Source organism: Eleutherodactylus coqui, chromosome 1 (genome assembly GCF_035609145.1).
Source record: "Eleutherodactylus coqui strain aEleCoq1 chromosome 1, aEleCoq1.hap1, whole genome shotgun sequence".
NCBI lineage: Eukaryota > Metazoa > Chordata > Amphibia > Anura > Eleutherodactylidae > Eleutherodactylus > Eleutherodactylus coqui.
In genome coordinates, this window is record NC_089837.1 from 388,037,750 (window position 1) to 388,060,202 (window position 22,453).

The window sequence follows — 22,453 nt, forward strand, 5'->3', positions numbered from 1 at the left end:
ATTAGAGGCGGTAGGCACAGCCTGACATACAGTAGGAGTCCCAGATAATGAGAGAAGTAAGGAACCTGTGTAAAGCCCCATTTACATGGGACAAGTGTCAGGCAACTGATGCTTGACAGCACGTCCCAGTGATGCTCACTCCTCTAGGTGTATACATATCTTATTCATCGGAAGTACCCACCACTTCATAACATTTCCCATGCGAACAACAGGTAAACACCTGTAGCAAATCAACTTGGGCGAAGTTCGGAATATCAGCTAGTAGTAAATATAGTAACTTACATTCTATACAAATACAGACAGACATTCGTGCCTTAAATAATTTTATTAGCAAATGCCCATATCTTTTTACATTGTTTACAGTGTACAAATGTCCTCATTCAAATGTCATTTACGCTTAGAAATTGCATATTGTAAGCTCTTCTGAAAACGGCAGCAATAACTTATTTGTGGGTGAGGCTTTTCTTTCAAAACCCTACTAAGTGCTCCAACAGGAATGATTAATTAAGGTCAATTACATCTCAAGGCAGCAATAACGTTCACTACATTTTATGTGCAATGGTAAAAGACCTGTAAGATGAGCACCCAGAATGCTCTAGTGCAGTAATAGGAGTGACCTTGATTAATCACCCAGGTAAAGTAGACTTAACTGAACTCTAGTCATTTTCACCAATGGCTATTTGCAGTCTTATGACATCAGAATGAGACAATGGCAAGTTAGTCGCTGTCCCAGGTATGGATGTTCCGATTCTACCAGAGAAGGGGGTCGTTACATTTTACATTACAGATGAAAGTTGGGCAGAATCACTGGTTTATATGTTAATTACCACATAGACACTGAGAAGCTGTGATGTCACAGAGTGTCCAAAACAGGGTTATTGATATTTAAAGACAAGCAAATATGGTTCACCTTTCATTAGGCATGGAGTGGACATCGGCAGCCTTGCGCCACGTTACGTTACAGTGTCCCAATGTCACATACACTTGGAGGATGAGACTGGTGCCCAGTAAAATCTCCAGTTGCTAGTTTAGTTGTAGGGCTATATTAGAAGAACGGAGACCATAATAGCGGGGTCTCCTGCACTGTAATTCTCAGCCAATAATAAGGATTGCAGCATTAAGGGCCTATACGTTGTTGCAGTGGTGATGTGTGTGACAAGCCAAAACAATATGAGGGAAAGAAAAGTATATGCCAGACTAGGGAAACAGAAGTCTACATGTTATGCGTTTAGGCCAAAACAACTAGTAAAACATTCTTTAAACAGTCACGCACACAAAAAAAAATATTTCATTTTATTTTTTTTTAAACTAAAACACTAATTGAATATTACTAAGATTAATTGATGCTGGGATGTCAAACAACTGCTGCTTTAGGGCTCTTTTACACGGAACGACTGTTTGGCGCTTTAATATCCAATGGCCAGTCCCAGCGATGATCGCTCCTGTGCTATCCCACAGGAGTGAGGAGCGCTCACTGAATTGAGATGGATGAGCCAGAACAATCTCCGGCCCGCCCGCCTCCATTCACAGTATACAGGCCTCGTTTATAGATGAACGGCGACCTGTTTACGCAGGCCGATCGTCGCTTCAATTTTTATGCCTTCAGAAACAGAACGATGATCGAAGGACCGATAGTCGTTCAGTTGCTGCGGGCATTTCCACGGCCTGATCATCGTTCAGATTCCTGCAACCCAGCGAGAACCTGCATGATGATCTGGCCTTGTAAAAGGGCCCTTACTCTTGCCATTAAGCCTCAGGTGAGCACTGGATGCCATCTACGTCATCACACTACAGCAGCTGCAGCAAGCTTCTCATGCCAGATAATGGTACTGCTTTGAGTTTTCTTTGTCCCTTTCCATGTAGTCTCTATCAATTAGTGATTCAATCCTCTTCTTTAGGTCTCCAGGCTGGAAAAGAAAAAAAAACATTTAAATGCATTATTGAGCAAAATGTAAAAATAACAGTTAGGCCCACACGGGACGATCTGTCAGGCGCAGATGCCCAGCAGGTTGTGCCAATGATGATCGTTACTGGGCTTTTGCATAGGAATGAGCATCGCTGAGTGAATGGAGGGGCCACCCGCCTCCAGTAACAGTAAACACGCAATCCTAAATAAATGGACTACCTGTTCACACGGGCCGATCGGCTTCAGTTTTATGTACGCAGAAACTGAACAAACAACAAGAAGCAAACAGATTCTTATTCGTTGTTCAGTTGGTTCATGCATTTCGACTGAATGAAAATCGTTCTCATTCCGGCTGGATGCGGGACACGGAATGATTTATCGGCCTGTGTAACAGGGACCTTAGACTTTTCCTATAAAGATATACAAGGTTGTCAAAATGTAGCAGGTGACCCTATACATATGTTTTTTCTTTAAAGTCCACATTTTTCACATGTCCCTTTTTTAGTGCCTTCCTCCATAACAAAGTGTATACTTGGGAATTCGAGAGGTTTAGAAGAAATCTGGCCTATTATAGACTCTTCTTAAAAGAGAGGCATAAAAAAATTCATGTCATTGTTCTCTTACTGCGGATAGAAGGCAGACACTAATCAAACTAAATGTTTGCTGCTCCTATCATGATATACTCCTGCAGAGACTGAGCTAATCAGTTTGTACACAGAGGGAGCAAACAGGAGAAGCCAACAAAAGGTCAACAGTACATCTAGGATAAAACACTCAAAATACTAATTGCAATTAGCTCAGTAAGGGTGCATTCACACGGCCGAGCGCCATTTCACTTGTGAGATTGTCATGTTCATTATGTTTTTTATGAGAGGATTGCATCACACAACATGCGATTTTCACATGCCTTTTTCATGTGTGTGAAAACTGCATGTATTTTCAATAGGAAAAATTAAAAATTGCATTCGCATGAAACTCGTATGTAGATGTGACTGCGATGTGATTTTTTTTTCTCACCCATTGGAAACAGCGATGTGATTTTCTCACAAATCGTAATGCACTCACAGTGAATCTCTCTATTTTTAATGGTGATAACCTCGGACAGATATTGCACTCGCCCTTGTGAACACACTCTAAGGGCGTTTTTACAGGTCCGAAAAAATTCCCATGTGGAATTAGCCTAAGAGAGGCAGATTACAGGTGACAAGGGGGGGCATGAGACCATGGAAGCAATATTCCCCAACTGAAACAGTGCTGCCTGCAGAGGCCTGCGACTGGAATAATCAGGCAAGGGTAGAAAAATGTGCGGACACGTAAAGCGGCCTCCTGTACTTGATGAGCCGAGGTCTTAGGCATACCGTCCATGAGGCTTCCACCGCTCTGGTAGAATGTGCACTCAAAGTGAGAGCCTTGCCATAGGGCAAAACATATTGCAAATACTTCCAACAAGAGATAATAGTTAAGAGATCACAGACAAATATTACTGTGATAGTTAACCCCTATAATATCATAAAATTATAAGATAGAACACCCAACATAAATCCATTAATAAAATATAGGAGAACACAGATAAATATACAAAAGTAGGGCTAACACTACAATGATAGGAGAGTCTAGCGTGTCGAGACACTGCCCCCATTTACCCCTTGTCTGTAGAATCTCCCTAATATCCAGGCCAAATCTCTTCAAGTAGTGTAGTGAACATACTGGCTGTAGGCGGGAAAGGGAAATGCATATATGGTTATAAATCTGACACTACCCCTACTTAACAGCAGAGTAGTCGCCCTGACAAAGGTGCACCTGCTTTCCAAGGACTCTGTGCCCTAAAACAATCCTATAGAGACCTCAATAACAAACACTTTTAGCGTCTGACATTTCTGGGTTCATCGGGGGACTGCAAGTAAATAGGTACAACAGATCATGTTGTAGAAGAATAATCTCCATCTCCACGGACACAGAACACACTTGATTATAAAATCCATCATACAAGACCTCTTGACACACGTGTTTTGAATACAATCTGCGCTCTTAATCATGGGTACATCTGTCAAGAGGTCCTGTATGGTGGACTTGATTGATTTATAACGTGTGATCCGTGTCTGTGGAGCTGGACTTTGGATTGGCTACATTTTTCTTTCCCCTGCTCTATTAGGGATCCGTGCTCCGAGCCAAAGAAGGGTTAACATGAGGCAGAGAGAAGGATCACTCTCTTCTCTGACAATAGATGATGAACACTACATAACAGTGGTGCTAGGATTTCAGCACCCTGTATCCATATATTGGAGGTCCTGATAGTAGGACATATGCAGTAAAGATTGTCAGTACCAAAGAATCATGTTATACAAGAGAAAGATAAGTAAGGGAATTTAACAAAAGAAACCCCTAGACTGTACCAATTACAGTAAACCATGAAGGCCACACCATTTCCACTAAACCCCACCCACTCCCCCCAAAGGTGGGATTTATGTCATAAAAATTCAGAGAGCTGCAATTTTTTTGCACAAGTGTGCCAAAATTTTCAGCCAAAATTCAGATGCAAATGACATAATACAATCCCCCCAGAATGTTTGACACAAAAAGAAAGGAGGAGGAGGAAAGAGTTGCTCCTTGCGCCAGCAAAGGAGAGAGATTTCCAAATCCTGAGGTGGGGATGTTTTCTTGTCCTCAATGCGGAGGATGCCCAAGATCTAGAGGTCTACTCCTGGGATGTTGAACCCAAGAAGTACAAGAGGGTAATACTCCTATTGAGTTGCAGGTCCCACCTGAACGTCCTACTGGTTGCAGATAAGAAGCTTCACTTGCAGTGAAGCCTACTAAAGAGTGGTAACTCATCCATAGTTTCAGAATGTTGGTATGAAGTACAGTCACTTCCTATTGACACATGTAACATACTGACAGAGTCTTTACCACAGGCATCTGTTCTAATGACTGTCCAGTGGAGGGAGAGGCTTGGGAAAATGATTGGAGAGGAAAGCCCCCCACTGATCTAGAGTATCAGGAACCCGATCGGAGCGGGTCAGAGTTGTCCATAGAACAAGGTGAGTCTGAGACACTGAGCAAAAAGGGATAGACATTCTCTATGAAGAGCTTAGAAGAGAAATCAGCCTATTGAGGGCAAGAAGGGCATGCAGTAAATACCATTGCCTGAAAAGTATATCTCTTAGGAAAAAAATGTATGTACTGGGCCTATTGTGATGTGGAATCCTAGGTATCCACCAAAGAATAAAATTGCCTTTTTTCCAGGAGGTGATCCCCTTCTCAGTGGCTCCATTTCAAAGTAGTATCAGACCAAGACAAAACAAGGCACCTAAAGATCCTGCTCGAATATCCACACTTGTCCCTATTGAAGACCTAGAAAGGACTGGAGTAAAAAAAAGCACCTGACTCTTTCCTCCTGATTATACCCTGGAAGAAGTAAGTCTACAGTGCGATGGCTAGGAGGAATGAACAGAAAGAAGCGGTCTGGGGCCATGAAGACCAGCTTTTTTGTAGCCCATAGAGCATACTCTACAGACTCATAACTTAGGTATGCTCAAACCAAGAGCCTCGAAATAAAAAACCCGACTATCTGAGCAGGCCTAAGGAGGATACTTGCAAACCCTAATGGAGGGTTGGGACTGTCGGTGTCAGGAAAGACATGGCATGAAGCTTGGTTTCCTTTCAATGTGTAGATGAGATATTATCCTTTAAGACCAGAGCCTGAAACAAGGGTAGTATACTCACCCAGTCTTTATCCGGTTCACTTCGGCTCTTTTGGAGTTCCAGCAGGGTCATTCCTTTCAACGACTCTCACTCGGCTGCGAGTGTACGTTAGATGGAGGAGAGCAGCCAGGAACACTAGGTGACCCCATGGCTGGTGGGCAACAGAGGGGCTTAGGTTGCTCTATTCAACTTTGTCTTCTAGAGGAGGGAGTAACAGTGTGTTAATTCAGCACTGTTCATCCTCCTTGGGAAAAATTGGGAGACTGTAATGCCCCTATTTCCCACCTAGAAGGGAGAGATAGGAAAAATACTAGACTAAAATAATAAAAGATGACAAACCCTGTAAAAGCAGGGAGTCTTTCCTCTACAGACACTAAAGATAAAACTGATGAACTCAATGCCTGCATGATGGGCCCGCCTCCTAGTGGCAGTAGCTATAGCCATGGCCATCTGTGTCTCCCACCTACATGAATAAGAATAGATTCTCTTCTTTGAATAGTTAGTTACACTGTACTATAATTAGAATAAAAATGAGATTTTTGTACTTAGCATAAATTATTTTTCTTGTCTCCTTCAGCTTGGTTCGTGGGTATAGCTAATGTCACTAGGAGGCAGACACTAAGCAGAAAAAACGCTAGCTCCTCCTACCAGCTGTACCCCTCCTGTAGGCACCAATTAATCAGTTTCTATGCAAGCAGTAGGAGCAGCAGAGTAGGATATGAAGAAGGTACAACCAGGTAGTGTAACGTACAAAACATTAAGAATTCAACCGTAACAGTGGAGAGCCATGCATAGCTCCTGGGAAGGAGATATCAAACAAATCTCACAATAGAAAAAAAAGGAGAGCCAGGGGGTGCTGTGTCCTCAAACGAGACAAGAAATAGATTTTTACGGTAAGCACAAAAATCTAATTTTCTCGTCCATGTCGTTGGGGGAACAGCTTTAACTATGGGACATTCTAGAGCAGTCCCAGGGGGTGGGAAAAATATGTAAGACGACATGCAGTCAGTTACATGGCTGTCTGCAAAAGGCACCGACCAAGAGAGGCATCAGCAGATGCAAAGTGTGAACCTTGTAATGGTGTGTAAAGAGGTCCACTTGGTTGCGTTGCATATCTGAAGTGTAGAAGCGGCGTTATGCACTGCCGAAGAGGTGGCCAGAGCCCGAGTTGAACATGCAGTAACGCGGAAGTGAGGATCTCTGCCTTTTGCACAGAATGCATCTACCACAGCTGATCTGTTCCAGTGTGAAATGATCACCTTGGAAGCTACAGGGCCATTTCTAGTACTCTCCGGAATCACAAAAAGGGATTCAGCGCCCCTGAAAGCAAAAGTTTGAGCCAAAGAGATTCTTAGAGCATGGACCATATTGAGTGCGCTTATGAAGCTGGTGTGTTCTCAGATAGGAGTCAGAAGGGAAGAAGGATGGTAGCACAATGTCCTTATTGATGAAGAATGATGATCCCACCTTTGGTAGGAAGGAGGGCACAGGACAAGGACCACCTTATCCTGGTGTACTACAATAAAGGGAGGCTTAGCCAAAAGAACTGTGAGCTCTGAGACTTGGCAAACGAAAGTGACAACCTGGAGCACTGGGAGGAGGAGGAAGGGGGGGGGGCTAAGGGGAGCTAAACAGAGATGAAGAGCCTCGAGCAAGTATGATGGGGGTTGTAGTAGGGGCCCTAGCAAAGAGGTGGTTGGGCTCCCATCCAGAGGATGAGATCTTAGGAGTGAGGAGGGCAAGATTACTTACCTCATGCTGAAGTATGCTCTCCCATCCATAGATTACAGAAGTAACTTCAGCAGCGTGTGCTCAAGTGCTCGCCTAACCTTTGTAGAGGGATGGAATGCTCTCATTGGATGGTGCATGCTATGGTTGGTGGAGTACAGTCAAACTAGTGTTAGACCCTACCTCCTTTTCTTCTAAGAGTCAGGCATACAGCAGGGTGGTTGGCTCCATGCTGTCAGTCCTTGGTGGAGTCTAATACCAACCCTGTGTTCCTGAAGATAGCAGGCGAAAAAAGACTGAAGACTGGTAATAGAGAAGTCTTTTTCTTATGGATACTAAGCTAAAAACTGATTAGCTTTGTGCCTACAGGAGGGGTACAGTATGGTCCAAGTTGTGTCCCCCAATAACATGAACAAGAAATATCCTGTATGAAAAAAACATGGAGACCACACACAAAGGTTATATTTACCTTTACAGGGAATTTCAGCTGATTATACAGCTCTGAGACCAGGAGGTTGTGCGTAAGGGTTTTTCGCATTTTCATAATGCGTACGATTGCTGCATCGATCTGGTATTGTCTATCTTGGAAAACTCTTTCTGTTGTGGTAACCTGTTCTTCCACCTGCAAAGACAGATGTGGACATGAATAATCTGTCATCTCTTTAAAAAAAAAAAAACGAGAGAAATGTGGGCAAAAACTGAATTGAATAAAAACTAAAACCAGCTCACAGTTTCCTTCATCTGAATTTGGTTGATCTTGATTCGGTATAATTTGTGCTTAAAGTCCACATCAAAGTTAAACTTGTCTCCGTCTTCAATGTCCTTACTCTTTGGTGTTTTGATTAGCACTCTTGCTTTTCCACAAGCAAGTGACTGTAGAGTCCGCCTCAGCTCACTGTCCTCTGTCGGAGAAACAAGATCACGGTATAAGGCCCTATTCACACACCAGTATTTGGTCACTATATTGCATCAGTATCCGTAAAGCAAAACCGGGAACGGAACCTACAGAGAAAAAGTACAATGGAAGCATTTGCACCTTCTCCATATTTTGGACCCACTTGTGGTTTTGACTTCCATATACAGATGCAAAATACTGACCAAATACTGCTGTCTGAATGGGGCATAACAAAAACGGGTAACATTGTAGAGTTTTCGAAAAGGCACCACTACAATGAGAACTTTCTGTCTATGAACATACTGTAGGTAAGACCAAATACCCTTTTGTTTTCGACTGGAGGAGCACATTTATCTATGTGCTTGCACCTTATTTAGGAATAGGATCCCCAGTTTGGAACAATCTGCTGTACTAATTTTGGACCTAGTTGCCATTGATGGAGGATTGACCTTAAATATATCTTTTATTGAAGCCCGGTTTGGGGTTTAACTATGTGCTATAACTATATTAATGGATATTATTTGATAGTTTATGAATAAGTTTGTCGTAGATTTATCTTTTGGAGTTTGATATGTGTGGTTCATATAGAGCATAATGTGGTTTGCTCCCTCTCTTGAATGATAGCTGCACAGTTAACCAGTTTGTCCAGGACTAGAAAAACATGGCTGCTTTCTTCTAGAAACAGCGCCACACTTGTCCATGGATTGTTCTGGTACTGCAGCTTAGTTCTATTGAAGCGAATGGGATAAGCTGCAGTACCACACACAAACTGAGAGCAGGTGTGACGCTGGTGAAAGAGTCTGACCATTTTTTTTCTAACCCTGGACAACCCTTTTAAAGAAATATTTAATAAGAAATATTACAGTAGTTCCGTAGAGTTGCCGTATTTCCTGTGTAGTACCGTATTTTTCGCTTTATAAGATGCACTTTTCTTCCTCCCAAAGTGGGGGGGAAAAGTTGCTAAGTCTTATAAAGCAAATGTGCCGAAATTCATCAAACCAGCATTTCTTCGCACGTTTGTGCTAACTAAATCGCAGTCGCGCAAAAAAACTTGCGCTCGCACGAACAAATGTGCGATAATTTACTAGTATTCTCTCCTCCCCACTGCCACCCATACGTGCCGCTGATTGGTTATGAGCGCCAGTGGGAACTGCTGCTGCTCCCCCGCCTCCACCAATCGCCTTTTCCCTTCTCCTGTTGAAGAAGCACCACTGTGACACGGAGCTCCGCTGTTCCAGAGCTCTGCTGCTCCGTCGCCCGGCATTATCCCTGCACTGTCCCTGGGCGAGTTCAAAATATTTTTTCACTATTTTCCCGCTGTAAAACAGGGGTGCATCTTCTCATCCAAAGTGTCCTACCAAGCGAAAAATACGGTATGTACTTCAATCAGTTTATTTAATTTGGATATAAAGAAAAACAATGCACCCAACCCTTATATTAACAGCAGGACCATAATTATTTGTGTTTAATTACCATTTGTGAATTAAAAGAGTTTTGAACGAGTTCCTGGTGGATTTCACCAAACTAGCTGTCTCCACAAGAACGCTCAGATACAATGGCCCATTTGTATTAATTATGGCATATTTTGCACTAACAATATTGGAGGGGTCAGTTGGCAAGAACTGTACCTACAGAACTGTATTAAAAGCTGCACTCTTCTTAATGAATCTGGAGCATTTGGAATGGTCTAATTTTCCTTCTATGCTTTCTATGTGCGGTTTTGCTTTTGCATTAGTGTAACATGAGTAATACATGTGGCAAACCATTAAAAGACTCTTACACTTGGCTTATGTAATAAAGGCATTCTTAATATGATAGACAATTGGAGCAGATTCATAATACATTCTGAAAGAAAGACTGTCCCTGTGACCACAGTAACCATTCACAGCTCAGCTCTCATTTTTGAGAACACTATAAGAAATGAGAACTGCGCTCCCCCAATAAAAGGCCTCTCACCTATCGCTGTAGCCACTTTAATTTCTTCAAAGCTGAATTCATCCCCCTCGTTGAACATGATTAGTACCAGTGTTTGAAACAAAGATACCTGAAGTTCTTTCTTCTCCTAGAGGTCCCCCCAAAAAACAAAAAAAGAAGGTCAGGAAATAGAAGTGATTACATCTCCGTAGCTTCCAGAAATAAGGAAAGAACTGTTAGCTAGGGGCCAAGTAATTTTAGAGAAAAGTCTCTTAAATGGGGGAAGGTGCATTCAGTTGGATGAGTGTGTATATTGTTGCTGTGTTGTTACGTTAGCTGATCAGCCTTAGGGCGAGCACCCACTGGCGTTTGCGTTTCCCGCGGGAAAAAAACGCAGCGTTTTCGCCGCGTGTCCCGCGTTTTTTCCGCGTGTTTTCCGCGGCGTTTTCGCGGCTTTGCCATTAATTTCCATGGAGAAAAATAAGGACACATATGCAACTGACAGTTCCTATGTTAAAAACGCAAACGCAACGCAAAAAAACCACCAGTGGACAGGAACACATGTTATCTCTATGCCTGTGCAGGAAAAACGCAAAACGCAGGTAAAAAAACGCCAGTGGGTGCTCGCCCTTATGGGCAATTTACATTTAAATCATTCACTATTCGTTCGCAGGTCGTTCTCACTGACTTTCAGTCACCATAAAAACTATCGCTGGCTTCTCGTTCCATGTAAATGCTCCCTGCTCAGCGCTTTACTTAGAAGGTGAAGAACTGAGTAAAAAGTCATCGAGAACCCAGCGGCGAAGTCTGTCAATCTAAACCAGTGTTTCCCAACTCCAGTCCTCGGGGACGCCCAACAGGTCATGTTTTCAGGATTTCCTCAGTGTTGCACAGGTGATGTAATTATTGTCGGTGCCTCAGACATTGCCACAGGGGTCCTTACTATAGGATATCCTGAAAACATGTGGTGACATCTGCTGTTGTGCAGTCATTTAGCTGACTGCCGTCCCATGTAGGAGGGTTATTGCAACATTAACCCATTTAGGACCAGCCACTGTAAATTTACGGTGGCTGGTCCTGGGCTTAGAGCACCGCCGATAGTAAAATTACGGCGGTGCTTTAAGCCTCCTGCCTCTGCAATCAGTCAGAGGCAGAAACGGGTTATCAGCTGTTAGTGACAGCTGATAACCCAGAGCAGAAGGCAGGAGGGGTTTTTAACCCGGGTAATGTGACCTCCCGGGATTTCCTGCTACTGCAGAGCTGGAGGGTCAGACTAGACCCTGGCAGCTCTGCAAGTGACTAATGTCACCACAGAGGTTGCTTTCCCCTGTAACTAGGGCTCCTATGGACGCCCCAGCTACAGTGGAAAAGTGTCAAATAAAAAAAAAATGTGAATGTCCCCCAGAGGTCTTATATGACGTCTTGGGGGACACAGATAGTAAAAAACACAATTACATACATAAGTAAAACAAAATAACAGAATAAAACAATAATATATACATAAGAAAGAAAATAATACAAAGCCGACGCCAACCAAAACAGTCACTGTATGCGCCCTGTAAACCAAAACCATACATACTATATATCAAAATATCCGAAATAAATAGAGGAACCCATTCCCTTACTTTATTTTAGTGTAAATATGAAAATAATTTTTTTTTAAATTATAAATGTTAAAAAAAATGATTTTTTTTTAGCTTTTTACCCCCAATAAAACTTAAAAAACAGAAAAAAAGTCAGTGAAAAAGATAAACAATTATAGTCCTATATGTCCCGGAAAAAAAAAAAAACAGCAATAATAATTTTGGTAGCTAAAGGAAAAAAAAATAGGGCAGTAAAACTGCCACATGGGTAAAATCCCTAAAAAGTGTCTGGTCCTTAAGGTACAAAGCAGCTTGGTCCTTAAGGGGTTAAGGCCCTTTTACACGCAGGGATTGTGCAGTTTTTGTTTGAACAATGGATTTTAGTTCACATAAAATCCATTGTTCAGCCGCCGAAAGACTGAGCAAATACATTACATTTGAATGCATTTCGCCCATCTTTCAAAAGACTGCAGGATGTTCTTACAGTAATAATATATGTTTCTCACATCAGCCTAGTCAAACACATATATATAATATGTGTGTGTTTGTAGATACTGGTGTATCCTCCTCTTTAGTTCATAACCAGCATCTAATGGTTAACTCAGTTCGTGTTGTACACTGGTATGTAGATGGAGGCTCATCTTCCCCCCATATCCTGTCATGGCTTAGAAATGTCTAAAGATAACTAGAAATGTCTATCTCTCCATACATCTAGAAAATACTAGAACGGTGTATACTAGGATCCAGTTTTTATTCCTGAGAATTACATGTCTGGAGTGACACGCCTTGAGGTGTTAACATATGTTAAACCATTAGCACCTAGAGCCAATCATGAGTTCTTAAAATTACAGGGGGCATGTATTTCTGATCTGCATAAGAGAACGTATACATATATACATTGTCTGCTTGCTAATAAACTCAGAAGACCATCAGTGTCGGATGATACTGCCTGTGTCAGTGATCTGTGTACACAACTTCTCTTATAATTTGGACCAGGCAATGAAACATTATGAAATCCCTTTGATGATTTCTCTAACAATGTTCTCCTCACGGCATGTTTGTACTAGCCGCTAGGAGAACAATGTAATATGCCAGCAGCTGTTTGCTCAGCTGGGTGTGTATTTAAACACAGGCTGGGCTCTGCAAACAACTCCTGCAGGTGTTAATGGCCACTAACACTTTATGAAAATAGATTGCTAAATCTTACAATCTTTCAGTCGGTTGAAAGATTGTCTTTGTGTGTAAAAGGGCCTTTTGACATTTGTGTGTCAAAATGTTACAGATACAACAACTTTTACCTTGTGTCAGCACAGGTGGTTATCTTATGTTGATCCATTAAAAAGCTATAGTTCTCTTACCTTAACACAAAACCCATTGTAAAGTAGGTCAAAGTGTAAATTAACCACCCTGGTAGTCTGCACTTGGTAAGTTACAAGCTAAGAAAATAACCATCTGTATACTGAAGAATTTCCCTATATGCCTATATTTTTTTAATTAAAAAAATTGTATTTAGATTCTTGCTCCGTGGATTCACGCTCGGGGTCTCGTCTCCGCTACCAAGGTATTGTTCAGGAAATTGATACTACAAGTTTGTAACAATTGAGTTCTACATTCCTTGGTTTTTGGATTCTCAGGTTATTGCAAAAATCAGTGAAAACGTAAAACTCTTATACCTATATAAAAAAAAAAAACGCATAAAAATAAAACTAGAATATACTCCTTATATGAATCTTATTCCCCACTGACATCTTTGTCCTTTGTGTTCATCAGGCCACATCCATAGTGATGCAATATCACATGACTGCACTGTCTATTCTTCGTACTCCACAGTGGTATTTTCCTTGTAGTGACATTAAGTCTCATGACAACAAAAGATGACAGGGTGAGATGATGTTACATCACTACAGACACAACATTACTGCAGACCAGTAAAAGCAAAGTGAACAATAAAGATTGTTCTGTTCCCCCGTTGGCAAATTTTACTGTATTATTCAGACTTTAAGAATTCAGAATTTTAGAGAAAAAAAAATCTTGTTAAAAGTCCCTGCGTCTTATAGTCCTGTGCACATCAGGCAGAATGCTTATAATCACCTATATGCCAACAGCTTCGGCACTGGAGCACAGTCATCTCAGTCAAGTCAACTACAGGAAAAGTATTATCCCAAGACCAATCTGCATTGAGTAGACTCAGGTCACGACAGTGGCTGGTCCCCACCACTTATGGGTGGTGTTCTGTTCCCCAGAAGATGAGTCACATTCGGGTAAATGCTCGCTGGGTAAAGTGCTATCTGGTCAGGGTTAGAAGAAATTATCACAAGGGTCAGACGGAATGAATAGTAGAACCACAGCTGTAAAAGAGGAAGCCGTTCGCATGTCTGCTCTTGGGAAGATACAACTGATGAAGGCACTTCCCCTGATCATGTGCAGCGTTATCTGTGCTTATCGGTGGCTGAAGCATGCGGAAATACTAAGGAAACTTAGTGCTCTTGTAACAAACAAACTGACACAGTCAGCCTGATAAGATGTGGAGGACAGTGGAAGCTTCCCACACTGTACAGGGGCTTCAGCTTCCATGTAACTCATAAGCTGCTAAAAATGCTGACCCGAGTAAATTCAATGCTAGGGCTTAATTACACGACCATATTTACACAGGTATTTAGCCGCGTAAAAAAATTGCGACCATCCGAACCATTGGATTCCAATGTAAAATAGCACATAAGCGACCGTTTTCGGTCACCGATTTTATACGTTGCGTGAAAACATAGGTCTTGCCCTATCTTTTGCTGAAATACGCAGGAAGCTCCCCTAGGCATCAATGGAAACTGGAATAAAGGGAGGAGAAAAGAAGACAGCTGGCCCGATTTAAGCCGTATTGGTCATTCCGAGCATTTAACAGCGATCGATGGTTTTTATAGCTTCTGCATATTTTTTTGTCGATATGCAGCACCGACCCGTATGAATGGCCGAAAATACGCGAAGATCGGGACTCAATCGCGGCAATTCTTGATTTATGCGATTATACGGTGCTTATGGGCAAACCTATAAACGCATACAGTTGTGTGAATGAGGCCTTAAGAATATCTGTATATAAAAATCCATTAATGTGGGGTAGGGTAGGTTGCTAATGATTACATTGGGAAAATCCAGTCCATCAATCCTAAGAGAAGTTCAGTAAGCCAAGATCCTCCTAGTTATGGTGGACAGATTTTTAATCAGGATACATTTTAAAACTAATTAAAAATTCTATTGTATTAATTCCTGTGCCCGTTGTCCTAATTTCTTCCCTTCCTTTCATATGTATTATTGGAGCTGTTCTGCCTCTGCATGCAATCATGTTCCAGTGCTGCACTTTTCAATCTACAGCCGACCAGACACAGATCACCAAGTTCTGATAGCAGAGGCGAAGAACATCATATGACAACCATTCTGCTGCCTGTATGAGTAGACGGTCTAATGTCCTGTTCTGCTGGTCATAGAGTACATGTTGCTGCTCATGTCAGGATCATGTTGTGTGTTATTTGGGCACTAGTGGGTCTTGGTTGCTCTTACACTTTTCCAGCTTGACTTGACGAAAGGTATTTTGCAGTCATTGGCATCCAAAATTATTCTGCTTAAAAGGGGAAATTGCAGTTCGATGTAAATGACGATTAAAGCTGCTGGTACAACCACTGTCCATACGCTGTTTTGTCCCTCACTCCATAGAGCTCTAAATGATCATTTATATGGGCCCCTGTTCATTAAGCTATAGTCCTCCCCCCCGAGTTCTATAGTCAGGTGTGTCTTATAGTCCAAAAATGCTGTACATTTTATAGGTACAAGTTTGAACGGAAGCATTCGGTCAGCAACTGTCTCGTGTACAGTATGGCCAACTTCATTAGATTTAGTGTTAACAGCAAGTTTCAGGAAGGGTATTTGCCAGCTGCATGACCTCTTCTAACACATTTATTTTTAAACATCTCAGCTTGAGAAACTTGATTGAGCAATTCGGCATGACTAAGAAGTGGTTAGAGCAAAAAGATGTCATCAGTATCACATAACATGGCTTAATGAAAAAAAGTTTGGTGCCATGTTAGCCAGCAGAGCAAAATGTGATTGTTCTCAGTGAGAGAAACCAAGTAATCTTGTAGATATGATACCTTTTAATGGCTAACAAAAATACATGATGTTATAGCGAGCTTTCAAACCTCTCAGGGTCCTTCCTCAGGCTTAATGGAACAAATCTAAAGACGTATTTATATAAAACGTGATTATGTGTGTATATTCTACACTTTTACATTGTATAAGTTTTAATATAAATACATCTTTAGATTTGTTCCATTTAGGGCTAATGCCCACGGATGGATCATCACCGTGGAAATCGCAGCCAGACACCCACCGCAAATTACGCAGCAATGTCCGTCCATAGACATGCTATGTAGGGATGAGCGAGTATACTCGCTAAAGCACTACTCGTTCGAGTAATGTGCTTTAGACGAGTATCTCCCTGCTCGGCCCTGAAGATTCCGGCGGGGGAGAGCGAGGAGGAACGGAGGGGAGATCTCTCTCTCCCGCCCGCTCTCCGCTGCAACTCACCTGTCAGCTGCGGCGGCTCCCGAATCTTCAGGGACGAGCGGGGAGATACTCGTCTAAAGCACATTACTCAAGCGAGTAGTGCTTTAGTGAGTATACTCGCTCATCCCTAATGCTATGTTAAATGATTTGCGAATTCACACACGAGGGGAACTCAGTTCTTTACATAAAGTGGTTTTGTTGTTAGTCCATAAGTGCCATAAAATACACGTTCTCCAGCGATCCCTGCATTTTATGGCACTTATGGAATAAAAGCAAAACCACTTCATGTAAAGAACTGAGCTCCCCTTGTGTGTGAATTCATTTATCTGAAGATCCGCTGGGACTGGGTGGTACAGCTGGTTTGGAGAAGTGGACTGCAAAGACGGGCGGCTGCAGGAGAGTGTGGAAAGGTGAGCTGCTTTTCTTTATCTTGTATTAAATGATTCTCCCCTGTCCACAAGCAGAAATTAACTGAGATTTTCTGCTCACGGGGGAAGAATGGCAGCATGTTCTATTCTGTGCGGAAAAATGCACAGACGGCTTCCATTGCAGTCAATGGAAGCTGTCTGCCCCGTGATACTTCCGCTGTGAGCACAGCAGAAGTATTGTGGGAATCTGCGTTGTCACCACCGTCGAGTCATGCGCGCCGGCTCGCCGAAAGAGACACTCGCGGCGGATCCAGAGAGGCAAGTATAGGGTCTTTGGGGGGGCGCTGAGTCTGATTCCGCTGTGATATTGCGCAGACGGAATCCGACCTGGCCATGGGCATGAGGCCTTACTGAGGAAGGACCCTGAGAGGTTTGAAAGCTCACTATAACATCATGTATCATTGTTAGCCATTAAAAGGTATCATATCTACAAGATTACTTGGTTTCTGTTACTGAGAACAATCACATAACGTGGCTTCTAACAAGGCATCTTAAAAAACAAACAACACAGGAAAAAATGCCAAGTATGTAGCACAAAAGTAGGCTCTAAGCAACTGAAAGACATGCTCTAGTGACATCTTATCAGAGAGCAAGGTGCATAGCGTTTTCACATTCAGACTTTGACCTCCTAGGAAAAGGCTAAAAGCAGCCATAAATACTGTATTAAAGTCAGCACTAGCAGTCTACTATCATATGGGCAGCTACATCATATGAAAACAAGGGTACTGGAGACTATTCCTTACGGCTTGGATTTTTGCTCTCATTTGCATATTGTTGTTGACCGTTTAGTCGTTGATGACCCTCGCCGACCCTAAAGGTTACCCCCTCCATGTTTTTCGTTTTCAGTTGGTTGACATCCATGCCAGTATCAGCTTTGACAGTATGAAGCTCTGACAATTGCATATGACATGGAAACATTCTTATTCCCAATCATATGTAGAAGGGCAAGTTATAAATGCCCTAAAATAAAAATCTCTATCTGCTAACAGATTCTCTGTCATGTCAAGCTCAATGTCTCAGTTTTAAACTACGTAAAGTTTCCATATATTTTTAAATATTGCTCAAGCTCCTGTCCCATTGAATGTAAAAAAGGTGAAACAGCAGCAATATTCCCCTGTGCTCACAGCAATTCAGTTCCGATGCCGAAACCTTACGCTGCGGACTAAATAATCTTATAATACAGCCGGACAAAGTACAGGTCACCAGAGAGCAATCTGATAATAAGGTCATGGAGCAATTAGCAGTCACTTACTTGTTTGAACTCTGCCTTCAGAACCGCATGCCCCAGTGTAGACTGCCACTGAAGTCGTCTTCCACTGTGTTTACCCAGATAAAACGTCTTAAAGATTTCCTGAAGTTTTACCATCTGAAGGAGAAGAAAATCACACAGAATAAAAGGTAGACTTGACCATGTGAATAAAGAATGGTTAGAAACATCTCCCAACACAACTTCACTTTCATAAGACAACGAATATAGTTTTCATAGCAACATGAAAAAGAGAAAGAACCATCTTAGCTTTTATGAGTAAATCCAAGAATGCTTGTGTGGATGGTGATCAGCGTACATTATGTGCGTTCAATGCTTTTCCCAAAGTGTAGAACCCCTTTGCCCACTGTACCAAATGTAGAGGGTGGCAAAAAAATAAAATAGCTGCCATTTAGATTTACAAAAAGAAAATAAACCAGCCCTCACCTCGTTTTCCCTTAGCGATCCTGTGGTCCTCCAAGTCCATGTTTACAAGCAGGCAGCATGGAACAGCAGCAGCCTTTCAACAGTGGCAGCCATGATACTAGGAGTACGTCACATGACCACTGCAGCCACTGATTGGCTGCAATGGTCACCAGCAGTACAAAATGTCACTGCTGCCCACCCACTTGGATGTGGAAACCAGTTGGATACCGCTGGATCGTCAGGGACACAAGGGGTGAGTGCTGCTTTATTTTGTGGGGGGTGGGGGTGAGACACAAACGACTGCTGCTATAAATGTATTTTTTCGCAAAGACAGATACACTTTAGCCCCTTCGTGATCACAACACTCCTTTTTACTGACCTCACTAATGGGTTTTAAACCTGTACATACATCTTTTTAAGGCAGTAGCTTGGTTGACTACTGACAGCCAGGCTCCTGCTCTAATAGCCGGGAATGGAGAAACCTCATATCACTGCAGTTTAACCCATTACATGCCACAAGCAATAGCAACTGCAGCGTGACCATTTCTGTCACTCATCAGCACCATGCAGTGTAATCGTAAGATACAAATGGGTTCCCATGTCAGCTGGAAGCCCGACAAAAGCCTCTGTCTGCCATGTAACTCAGCCTATTAGGCTCTATCTCCCGCAGTCTAATAGGCTGCTGCCATAGGCTTAGCAGATGCATTCTATAAGCATTGCAGTTTGCTATCCTAGTGATCGAATCGACAAGTCCCCTTCAGGACGTTTACATTGAAAGAAAAAATAAAAGAAAATTTATTTTTTCCCACAAATTGCTAAAATAACAAAAAAAACACATAATAGGTATAATGATGTTCATAACAACTCAATGAAAATATTTTGTTTTTTATCTTAGATAGTGAACACTATAAAAATAATTTAAAAAAATGTAATAAAAAGCAATCCAAAGTTCAACAACTGTTCAGTTTCAGCAACGCCCGAACGATAATTGTTCACTTTTCATTTGCCGTTCATCTAACGCAGGCATAAAAAACATCGTTAGCTCATTAACTTATCGTTCAATTTAAATAGATCTTGTTCAGTCATTCAAATTCACTTATACAACGAATATGACTGAAAGATTTCTCGTTTCCATGGGCCAACGATGAATCTTCCTGTATAAACAGGCTGCACGAGCGCACAAACTAAAGGCCATTAACACTTTATCATCTTCATTTGCATGTAAAAGGGCCTCCAGGAGCTGTTTGCAGAGCCCAGCGTGTGGTTAATCACACATCCAGCTGTGTGCACTGCTGCATTGTTCTCTTTGCAGGCAGGCTATAATGTTATCCGCTGGCTCCCCACAGAGATAACAGCCTGTGGTCTAGTGACAGATAAATGTGTTTGCTTTATCTCTAGTAGCTGAATGTTGGATTTTAAGTTCACCTTAAAATCATTGTTCAAACGAAGAGTGTCCGATGCAAGCGTTTACAAGTAACGATTATCGCTCATTTTCGGTCGTTTGAACTAATTTTGAGCGATAATCGTTATGTGTAAATGGGCCTATACTCTTATGTTCAACAATAATAGTTTGGTGTAAACTGACCCTTACTCAGAAACACACTGGAAGTGTCAGTTGTGCCCTATCTTTACTAGTTTAGAAGTTAAGGGAGGGCAAAGTTTGACTAAGTGCTTTACATTAAAACGTTCACATATTGGAAGTCAATTTTCTCCTAATTACACGGGTTAAAAGGGTGCGTCCAGATTTTCGACCCGGCAGTATAAAACATAGGACAAGACAAGTTATTGGGAATAGAGAAATCTTTACTGTTGCCTACCTCTGTTGGTAAGTGGACATCCATTGGTGTATAGGTTGGCCAGTAACCCATTGTCAGTATATTGACGGTCAGGTCTATGTTGCCAGGGTTACTATGATTCTGCATATACTGTATGAAAAAAACACCATATCATTTATCACAGTGTAGAGATATTGTTGACAGAACTGCTATTCTTGTTACCTTTATATTTGGCACTATGAAAGCATAATGACTCTAAAAAGCCCCACAACACCCAGCTGGGCTGCACAAAGCATTAAGGTACACAAACCACACAGTGAATAAAATGAAAGGCAAACTAAGAGCCAGCGGCTTGTTAAAGGTTTCCAGGTAGCAAAAGATAAAAATATGCTGACTGTGCAAATGGCAAAGATGATGAAAAGTTACACAGATGACGGATTTCACATTTCTCAACTGTGCACACAATGCCAATTATCAGTGGAGCGTGGCATGAAATAAAGTAAGGCCTTCTGCACATGGGTGGATATTTGCTGCGGAATCCGCAGTCAGCATCCACACTGTGAATCCGAAGCAAATATCGCCCGTTGCTTCCTATGGAAATCCGCTGTTTCCTACACATGAATTGCGATTTCCGCTCACGTAGGAAAAATCTCAGCATGCTCCATTCTCATGCAGGCTCTGCACGGACTGCTTCCATTGAAGTCAATGGAAGCTGTCTGACCCACGGCCCGTCCGCAATGAACATTGCAGACTGGTTACAGATTCCTAATCGTTGCCTAGCAGTGAAGAAAAAAACAAAACTGTACTGCATATGTGTGACAGCGAGCCACTGGGTCCATCCACAGTACAGAGGAGACGGCAACAGAGTAGGTACGTGCAGACGCCGCTGCTGCCAGAGCTGGATTCTGCATGCGGAATCCAGCTCTGCCGTGTGCAGGGGGCCTAAAACTGGCATAATCCGGCACCCCCAGAATGGCGGAGGTACTGGACTGCAGGACGTTTTGAAATTATGGGTATTTAGAAGCCATATGAGTTAACTGGCGGCTGTTTAAGATCCCCCAAAATTTAGCATTTATCAGACAAAATCTAAAAGCACAAATAAAAACGCAGACCATTAGTAACTGGAAAGACTTCAGTCCACGTTCACTCCACCCCACGTCCCTCCCTCAATGTTGTGGTTCAGCGCCTTTTTTTTTAATGGTAAAACTAATAGAACGCAGCGCTTTTCTTGCAGTCTGAAATACAGGAATCCCAAATGATCCCATTACAAGTCAATGGGATTCATCAGGAGTTGTTAGGATCTGTTTGAAAGCGAACCCATCATAGAGGTCATGGATCAGAGAAATATGGGAGACAGGAAGCTAGTGAGAACAGAGCCTTCAAGAAGACTTGTCAACTCCCCTCACATGTCTGTTGTTGTAAATGCTTGTACTCTCTGTGAAATCACAATTCTGGATAATCTTTATGAGAATTGTGTGTTACTGCGTGTGTCAGTTATTCCTCCTGGATATTTATGAATAAACTGACAATTGGGCGTTACTATTCCCCTCGTCAAAGGGGCGTGTCCCTCCATAGTCAGCACTGATTGGTACTTTAAAAGGAAACCCCTCCCCCACTGGCAATTTGTTCCTACAATTCTAGGAGGAACAACAAAGGAATGGCATAATAGTTGTAAGGACAGGGGAACACCATTATTTACTAATGCAGACACGGCAGAGCCACAAAGATACATGACATTACAATGAGAAGCAACAGCTGGATAAGCAGAATCATACGTCACATAATGTACAATTAGCTTTACATGTCGTTTCTGGACTTTTCTGAATATTGATTAAAAAAAAAAAAAAAAAAAGGCAAGAAAAGATGATTTTACCTGTTTGAATTGGATCATGACATCCTTTGATAGCTCCATGTCCTTAAACATTCCCTCCAGCTTACTGGTGAATGCCGCACCGCACTCTACAAGTACCAAAACAGTTAGTCAGTCTACAATCTGGGAAGGACATGCCCCAGGGCCTGGCTGGAATAAAACCGCTTTCACTAAAGTGTAAAATAGTTAGATTTAAACACCGATAACACCGGTCAACATGACTTTTTCCACCAGAAAATTTCATGGTGTTTCCAGCAGTATTTCACCTCCTGAATTTAAAGGTTAAAATTTTTCCATCTGGCACGAGTTTCCGCTCGTGTTCATTGGGCTGCGCGCTTTCAGTAGTTATCTTATGGAAAGCGTGTCATGCATGCTCTGTGTGTGATTTATCGCCAAGAATCACGCTATGACAGATCGCCCTTGGACACT

At 42.1% G+C, this 22,453-nt stretch overlaps 1 protein-coding gene across 2 annotated transcripts in view; it reads right to left on the reverse strand.

Moving 5' to 3' along the window:
* Window positions 1-310: 310 nt before the first annotated feature.
* The window catches only part of CUL4A (cullin 4A), a 65,157-nt gene continuing 43,014 nt past the window's right edge, over window positions 311-22,453 (reverse strand). For both annotated transcript variants that reach the window (XM_066579678.1, XM_066579679.1), the window contains exons 15-21: window positions 22,028-22,113; window positions 20,197-20,304; window positions 17,960-18,073; window positions 10,188-10,293; window positions 8,066-8,238; window positions 7,806-7,958; window positions 311-1,907 (exon numbers count right to left, since the gene is read on the reverse strand). In XM_066579678.1, coding sequence (XP_066435775.1) covers window positions 1,812-1,907; window positions 7,806-7,958; window positions 8,066-8,238; window positions 10,188-10,293; window positions 17,960-18,073; window positions 20,197-20,304; window positions 22,028-22,113 — 836 coding nt within the window. In that variant the 3' untranslated portion in view covers window positions 311-1,811. The remainder of the gene's footprint in view (window positions 1,908-7,805; window positions 7,959-8,065; window positions 8,239-10,187; window positions 10,294-17,959; window positions 18,074-20,196; window positions 20,305-22,027; window positions 22,114-22,453) is intronic.